Below are 9,075 nucleotides of genomic sequence, written 5' to 3' on the forward strand. Positions count from 1 at the left end.
TGTGCCCATTTCAAACTGTTCAAACACGTTGAAAAGTACTGAATGATCAGTGTCAACAACTCAAGAAGCCCAAAGGCGTTCCATCTCACTGTTGTGAAATGCTGAGAATCTTTAAAGAATTCCACATCATTGAATAACCATAGAATTTGGAATTAGAATACTGCTAATAAATGAATAGCAGATCTATTGGAATAACACAGAACAATAAAGAGAAGCACTTATAAATTCTGGAATTTTGGGTTTAAAATTAGCTGTCAGGTTCCAGAGGATTAATACCACACCTACTTTAACCTGCTCTGCCCTCCTGTCTCTGTCTCCCCTGAACACACCGGTTGAATGGCAAAAACCCACAGTCATGCCATAAGTCACTTTGGATTAAAGAGTCTGCTGAGGGAGGGAGAGAGGGAGACGGAGAGGGAGAGGGAGGGAGAGACGGACAGAGCAGTGCTTTAAAAAAAAAAACTTAGACAGTGTGTAATGTTCACTGTTCATTTTTTATTGTTTATTTAACTTGTGTTTATGATCTATTTCACTTGCTTTGGCAATGTAAACATATGTTTCCCATGCCAATAAAGCCCTTTGAATTGAATAGAGAAGGAGAGAGAGAAGGAGAGGGAGAGAGAGAGAGAAAGAGGGGAGAGAGAAAGAGGGGAGAGAGAGAGAGAGAGAGAGGAGAGAAGGGGAGAGAGAGGAGAGGGAGGGAGGAGAGAGAGAGAGAGAGGAGAGGGAGGGGGGAGATAGAGAGCCCTGACCTCTTGTTGACTGACAAAGGCATCTGAAGCAGCAGTGAATAGAAGCAGTTGTTTATTCCACCTCAGTGTTAAAGGTCCTTTCAGAATACAACACATGAATGTCTGTTAATGAGAAATACAGCTGCCCAAACTCACCCTGTCACCAACCAAAGGGTCGCTTCAACCCAATACTGCCCACTGGACCTGTCTAAACTCTGTCTGTCCCAAATGGCACCCTATTCCATATTTGGTCCCCCTTTTGACTGGGTCAAACTATAGGGAATAAGAGACACAGAAAGGGAAAATGGAGTGCCCCCCCCCCCCCCCCCCCACACACACACACACAGTCAACAGACAAAGAGAAGAGGGGGGAGGGGCTAAACAACTGCCTATTCTCTCCTCTCAGACCACAAAAAAACTGTCTGCAGGGCAGGGAGGCAGGGAGGGAGGCAGGCAGGCAGGGAGGGAGGGAGGGAGGGAGGGAGGGAGGCAGGCAGGGAGGCAGGCAGGGAGGCAGGCAGGCAGGGAGGCACGCAGGCAGGGAGGCAGGCAGGCAGGCAGGCAGGCAGGGAGGCAGGCAGGGCAGGGCAGGGCAGGGAGAGAAGTAATCGTTCCTATACCACAAGCCTGTGTTCCTCTCACTGGATGTGTGAGCTGTACAATACCCTTGAGGCTGTCACAGACAAAAACAGAGGGGAGAGAGAGAAAAACAGAGAGAGAGAAAAACAGAGAGAGGGAGGGCGACAGAGGAGAGGGCAGGAAATAGACCTTGAAGAGAAACAGAGACTCACTCACACACACACCCACACGGAGGACTGAAGAGGACCGTAATTCTCCAAGTCTCTACTCTACGCTCAGGACAAAGCAACACGCGGTTGAACTTTAGAGCACAGATACACCGTCAACTGCTTTAAACCTTTACTACGGGAGAACTAGGATGGAAAGCCTGGATCATTTTCAAACAAAGAGGACAAAGGAGGATCGTGGATTCTATTGATAAACATTTTGACAAGAAAAGAGGGGAAAGGGTTACTATAAAGAACTCTCCACAAGTGAATTATTATATTTTATTAAACCCTTCTTCTCTGCGAGGACTTGACTGGAGAACGGTTACACGAGTTATTCTGAGCGCAGTATATAAAAAAAAAAAAAGGGATTTTTTTTTTTGTGACTGACTGAGTGGCTGGCTGCTATCTGAGTAAGTACAGCTCTCTGTCTGGGCCAGTTAGTCCTGCAGCCTCGGGGCCGGAGTCCTGCCGGCAGGGGTTAAGGGGGCAGGGGGAGAATAGGAGGAAGCTGCAGCTTGGATCCCCAGTACTTGGGGAAGGAAGGGGGTCCTCTTCCAACAACACCGTCACCAACATGTCAACAAAATGGGGTAGGAAACCATAGTGATCATGGCGATTTTGGAATGAAAGCCTTGGCGTTTTAACGGTTGTTCAAGAGTTTTACACTGTGACACTTTAGAGGCGTTTTGTGTTCTGCCTTTGTGTTGTGCCTCGCTGGGCATTCATGGTGGATTGGGACCAAGAATTGAGGGAAATACTTTCATTGTATATAGTTGTTACACAACCCACCGGCACCTCTCACCGTTCCCTTGTTTCCTCGACAACATGAACAATACCACCCTGCTCCCACTGGCCATGTCGACGGACAACTTCACCCTGATGAACTACGGTCTCGGCGGGATTATCAGGTCAACCGTCACCCCTTTGCCTCACCACAACTCTTCCGTTGCCTCAGACAATTCCAACTGCACCAAGAACGATGGCTTTAAGTATCCTCTCTACAGCACCGTGTTCAGCCTGGTGTTCATTGTAGGGTTGATCACTAACATGGCAGCCATGTATATATTCACCTGTTCTCTCAAGTTGAGGAACGAGACGACGACCTACATGATCAACCTAGTGGTGTCAGACCTTCTCTTCGTCTTCACACTGCCTCTCAGGGTTTTCTACTTCCTCAACCAGGACTGGCCGTTCGGCGGGGTACTCTGCAAGCTCTCTGTGTCGTTATTTTATACCAACATGTACGGGAGTATTCTATTCCTCACCTGTATCAGTGTGGATCGGTTCCTGGCCATCGTTCACCCGCTCAGGTCACGGGCGTTGAGGACAAAGAGGAACGCTAAAATGGTGTGCGTGGCGGTCTGGGTGCTGGTGTTGGCGGGGAGTCTACCGACAGGTTTTAAACTGGAGACCACGTCACTACAACACAACCACTCCACCGCACGGTTCTGTTTCGAGAACTTCTCGTCCACGCAGTGGAAGTCCCACCTCTCCAAGATGGTCATCTTCATCGAGACGGTGGGTTTCCTGATCCCCCTGCTCCTCAACGTGGTATGTTCCGTCATGGTTCTCCAGACCCTGAGGAGACCTCAGACCATCAGCCGTGGGGGGAAACTCAACAAAACCAAGATCCTTCGAATGATCGTGGTTCATCTCTTCATCTTTTGCTTTTGTTTCATCCCGTATAACGTCAACCTAGTCTTCTATGCCTTGGTTCGCACCGGGAACCTGAAGGGCTGCGCTGCAGAGACCGTAGTCCGAACTATCTATCCTATCGCTCTCTGTATCGCTGTGTCTAACTGCTGCTTCGACCCGATCATCTACTACTTTACCTCGGAGACCATCCAGAACTCTATCAAGAGGAAATCCACGATCAGCCAGGCCTACGACATTAAGTTCTCTGAGGCGCTGCAGAGTGAGACCAGCTCTAACATCCACTGCAGCCTGAGGACACTGAAAAACAAGGTGTTTAACAACACAGAGTCTTCTGTGTGACACTGGGGGGTGTGGAGGGACTGACTGGCTGGCTGGTTGACTGGTTAACTGACTGGCTGGCTGTATGGCAGGCTTACTGGCTGACTGGATGGCTGGTTGACTGGTTAACTGACTGGCTGGTTGGTTGGTTGACTGGTTAACTGACTGGCTGGCTTAATGGCTGATTGGATGGCTGGTTGACTGGTTAACTGACTGGCTGGCTTAATGGCTGATTGGATGGCTGGTTGACTGGTTAACTGACTGGCTGGTTGGTTGGATGGCTGGTTAACTGACTGGCTGGCTTAATGGCAGGCTTACTGGCTAACTAGATGGCTGGTTGACTGGTTAACTGACTGGCTGGCTTAATGGCTGGTTGACTGGTTAACTGACTGACTGGCTTAATGGCAGGCTTACTGGCTGACTGGATGGCTGGTTGACTGGTTAACTGACTGGCTGGCTGGTTGCCTGGTTAACTGACTGGCTGGCTTAATGGCAGGCTGACTGGCTGACTGGATGGCTGGTTGGCTGGCTGGTTGTCTGGTTGTCTGTCTGTCTGGCTACACCACACAATAGGGATGTAGAGACTGACTGGCTGGTTGCTAGCAGTAGCACCCAGGGTCTCTAAATGGTTCTATCTATCTGTAGTTCTGGACTTAAGACTTGTGAATTTAATTGATAAATACAAATACACATACAGACATTACACACACACTGGATTAACATCAAGCACAATGGATTATCAGCAAGCCTCTGGGAGACGTTGGAGACATTGGACTTTGAGGAGGACTGCTGAGGCATCAGCAAGGAATCGAGGACATACTTATAGGATTTCAGTGTTTATCTCAGGGCTGCAACATGGACCAGGCCCCTGTGACTGTCCATGCCATATCTACCAGACAGTCTACCCTACACTATACAGGTTGTCTTAGTTGATCCCCTGTTAGTTAATATGTTAATTTAATATATATAACTAACTAACATCCCCTTGTGGAATTACAACTGTTTTTGCACAATAATTGTGCCAGACAAAAGTTATTAAACTTCTGAAAAATATGAATTGGAATGGATTGTGATCACTGGAGAGAGAGAGAGAGAGAGACAGAGAGAGACAGAGAGAGAGAGAGAGAGACAGAGAGAGAGAGAGAGAGACAGAGACAGATAGAGAGAGAGAGAGAGAGAGACACAGAGAGAGAGAGAGAGAGAGACAGACAGAGACAGACAGAGAGAGAGAAAGAGACAGACAGAGAGAGAGAAAGAGAGACAGAGAGAGATAGAGAGAGACAGAGATAGACAGAGAGAGAGAGAGAGACAGAGAGAGAGAGAGACAGAGAGAGACAGAGAGAGAGACAGACAGAGAGAGAGACAGAGAGAGACAGAGAGAGACACAGAGAGAGAGAGAGAGAGAGAGAGAGAGACAGACAGAGAGAGAGACAGACAGAGAGAGAGACAGAGAGAGACAGAGAGAGACAGAGACAGAGAGAGACAGAGACAGAGAGAGAGAGAGACAGAGACATAGAGAGAGAGAGGGAGAGAGAGAGAGAGAACAGGACTGCTAGCAGTGTAACATGTAGCTACCAATGAATCTGTTTTCATGGCAGCGCTAACTTTATTACCATGGCCTCGATTTCAGTCAACTTGAGAAATATCAGGCTAAAGATTGCTTTGTGTATCTCAGTGATGTTAGTTTTGATATTTTCAAATTGTGTATGTATCTGAAAACAGGTCTTAGAAGTGTTTTATGAGTATACAGTATACTGTGTGTGCCTGAGGAGATTTTTAAATCCTAAAAACTCGTAGTAGGCACTTTATTGTATATCGTCTCGTACAAGACAATTGCACTTGACACAGGAATCGGTAAATACTGCACTGTTGTTTTATGCCACGAATCACCGCTTGCCGGGAAATAAAATAAAAAATATGCAAAAAAGTTGAATATTCATGTGAAAGCTTTTGTTACAAAACTAAAAGGGAAAAAGTTTTGTGTAAACACCGAGATAGAATCGTCTCAGTTCCCGGAAATGTAACATCACTAAACAACAGTAGGCTATAGATGGAGTTTGTTTATTTTGCAGATTTTCTTCACACAACGCATAATGGGTTTATAAAGATGGTTTTCAAAAATAGATTCTTCTTTATAACCAAAATAAGATGTCAATATAATACAATCAGTCACTTTAAGCCAAACATTTGGCATACAGACCAATCACTGTGCAGAACATGTAGTTCTACAGCTATAGACGAGTGACTGACTGTGAGACCTTGGCGTTTTTCCTGTTCTGTGGACAGAACTGTGTCATGTAATTAAACAACATCGCAGTGTCGGTAGAGAGAGAGTGTAGGTAGATATTGCAGTGTCGGTAGAGAGAGAGTGTAGGTAGATATTGCAGTGTCGGTAGAGAGAGAGTGTAGGTAGATATTGCAGTGTCGGTAGAGAGAGAGTGTAGGTAGATATTGCAGTGTCGGTAGAGAGAGAGTGTAGGTAGATATTGCAGTGTCGGTAGAGAGAGAGTGTAGGTAGATATTGCAGTGTCGGTAGAGAGAGTGTAGGTAGATATTGTAGAGAGACGGTAGAGATGGGAGACAGAGTAGTGTAATGATATCATTTAGCTAAACAACATCCCAGGTTAGAGTGACAGTAGATTTCAGACTAATTATTGGCAAACAGTTCCGTCCAGTCAAGAGAGGAGAGTAGAGTAATGTAGGTGTGTATTAAAGACAGTAGAGTAATGTAGGTGTGTATTAAAGACAGACAGTAGAGTAATGTAGGTGTGTATTAAAGACAGACAGTATAGTAATGTAGGTGTGTATTAAAGACAGACAGTAGAGTAATGTAGGTGTGTATTAAAGACAGACAGTAGAGTAATGTAGGTGTGTATTAAAGACAGACAGTATAGTAATGTAGGTGTGTATTAAAGACAGACAGTAGAGTAATGTAGGTGTGTATTAAAGACAGTAGAGTAATGTAGGTGTGTATTAAAGACAGTAGAGTAATGTAGGTGTGTATTAAAGACAGTAGAGTAATGTAGGTGTGTATTAAAGACAGTAGAGTAATGTAGGTGTGTATTAAAGACAGTAGAGTAATGTAGGTGTGTATTAAAGACAGTAGAGTAATGTAGGTGTGTATTAAAGACAGTAGTGTAATGTAGGTGTGTATTAAAGACAGTAGAGTAATGTAGGTGTGTATTAAAGACAGTAGAGTAATGCAGGTGTGTATTAAAGACAGACAGTAGAGTAATGTAGGTGTGTATTAAAGACAGACAGTAGAGTAATGTCGGTGTGTATTAAAGACAGACAGTATAGTAATGTAGGTGTGTATTAAAGACAGACAGTAGAGTAATGTAGGTGTGTATTAAAGACAGTAGAGTAATGTAGGTGTGTATTAAAGACAGACAGTAGAGTAATGTAGGTGTGTATTAAAGACAGACAGTAGAGTAATGTAGGTGTGTATTAAAGACAGACAGTAGAGTAATGTAGGTGTGTATTAAAGACAGACAGTAGTGTAATGTAGGTGTGTATTAAAGACAGTAGAGTAATGTAGGTGTGTATTAAAGACAGTAGAGTAATGTAGGTGTGTATTAAAGACAGTAGAGTAATGTAGGTGTGTATTAAAGACAGTAGAGTAATGTAGGTGTGTATTAAAGACAGACAGTAGAGTAATGTAGGTGTGTATTAAAGACAGTAGAGTAATGTAGGTGTGTATTAAAGACAGTAGAGTAATGTAGGTGTGTATTAAAGACAGTAGAGTAATGCAGGTGTGTATTAAAGACAGTAGAGTAATGTAGGTGTGTAGTAAAGACAGTAGAGTAATGTAGGTGTGTATTAAAGACAGTAGAGTAATGTAGGTGTGTAGTAAAGACAGTAGAGTAATGCAGGTGTGTATTAAAGACAGTAGAGTAATGTAGGTGTGTATTAAAGACAGACAGTAGAGTAATGTAGGTGTGTATTAAAGACAGTAGAGTAATGTAGGTGTGTATTAAAGACAGACAGTAGAGTAATGTAGGTGTGTATTAAAGACAGTAGAGTAATGCAGGTGTGTATTAAAGACAGTATTGTAATGTAGGTGTGTATTAAAGACAGTAGAGTAATGTAGGTGTGTATTAAAGACAGTAGAGTAATGTAGGTGTGTATTAAAGACAGTAGAGTAATGTAGGTGTGTATTAAAGACAGTAGAGTAATGTAGGTGTGTATTAAAGACAGACAATAGAGTAATGTAGGTGTGTATTAAAGACAGTAGAGTAATGTAGGTGTGTATTAAAGACAGTAGAGTAATGTAGGTGTGTATTAAAGACAGACAGTAGAGTAATGTAGGTGTGTATTAAAGACAGTATAGTAATGTAGGTGTGTATTAAAGACAGACAGTAGAGTAATGTAGGTGCGTATTAAAGACAGTATTGTAATGTAGGTGTGTATTAAAGACAGTAGAGTAATGTAGGTGTGTATTAAAGACAGTAGATTAATGTAGGTGTGTATTAAAGACAGACAGTAGAGTAATGTAGGTGTGTATTAAAGACAAACAGTAGAGTAATGAGACAGTAGAGTAATGTAGGTGTGTATTAAAGACAGTAGAGTAATGCAGGTGTGTATTAAAGACAGATAGTAGAGTAATGTAGGTGTGTATTAAAGACAGACAGTAGAGTAATGTAGGTGTGTATTAAATACAGTAGAGTAATGTAGGTGTGTATTAAAGACAGTAGAGTAATGTAGGTGTGTATTAAAGACAGAGTAATGTAGCTGTGTAGCAAGGATATGCATATTCTTGGTACCATTTGAAAAGAAAGACTTTGAAGTTTATGGAAATGTGACAGGAATGTAGGAGAATATAACACAATAGATCTGGTCAAAGATAATACAAAGAAAAAGCCAACCGTTCTTATGTATTTTTTTGTATCCAGCATCTTTGAAATGCAAGAGAAAGGCCATCATGTATTATTCCAGCCCAGGTGCAATTTAGATTTTGGCCACTAGATGGCAGCAGGGTATGTGCAAAGTTTTAGACTGATCCAATGAACAATTGTATTTCTGTTCAGAATGTTGTATCAAGTCAGCCCAAATATGCCTAATTTGTTTATTAATAACTTTTCATGTTCAAAATGGTGCACTCTCCTCAAACAATAGCAGGGTATTATTTCACTGTAATAGCTAATGTAAATTGGACAGTGCAGTTAGATTAACAAGAATTTAAGCTTTCTGCCCATATCAGATATGTCTATGTCCTGGGAAATATTCTTGTTACTTACATTAGCTCAACCGTCCCGTGGAAGGGACACCGATCCAGAAGAAGTTTTAAAGACAATCAGTAGTGTAATGTAGGTTGTACACGACATTGCTGTGTATACTAGAGATGGGACAGGGAGACATTGCTGTGTATACTAGAGATGGGACAGGGAGACATTGCTGTGTATACTAGAGATGAGACAGGGAGACATTGCTGTGTATACTAGAGATGGGACAGGGAGACATTGCTGTGTATACTAGAGATGAGACAGGGAGACATTGCTGTGTAAACTAGAGATGGGACAAGGAGACATTGCTGTGTATACTAGAGATGAGACAGGGAGACATTGCTGTGTATACTAGAGATG

General features: G+C 43.0%; 1 protein-coding gene across 1 annotated transcript; it reads left to right on the forward strand.

Moving 5' to 3' along the window:
* The first annotated feature begins 1,323 nt into the window (after nt 1-1,323).
* Nucleotides 1,324-5,426, forward strand: lpar6a (lysophosphatidic acid receptor 6a). Its single transcript, XM_055880779.1, has one exon. The coding sequence runs from the start codon at nt 2,345-2,347 to the stop codon at nt 3,512-3,514; it is 1,170 nt and encodes a 389-aa protein (XP_055736754.1). The 5' UTR covers nt 1,324-2,344; the 3' UTR covers nt 3,515-5,426.
* Nucleotides 5,427-9,075: the final 3,649 nt, after the last annotated feature.

This window comes from Salvelinus fontinalis, chromosome 24 (assembly GCF_029448725.1).
Source record: "Salvelinus fontinalis isolate EN_2023a chromosome 24, ASM2944872v1, whole genome shotgun sequence".
NCBI classification, from domain to species: domain Eukaryota; kingdom Metazoa; phylum Chordata; class Actinopteri; order Salmoniformes; family Salmonidae; genus Salvelinus; species Salvelinus fontinalis.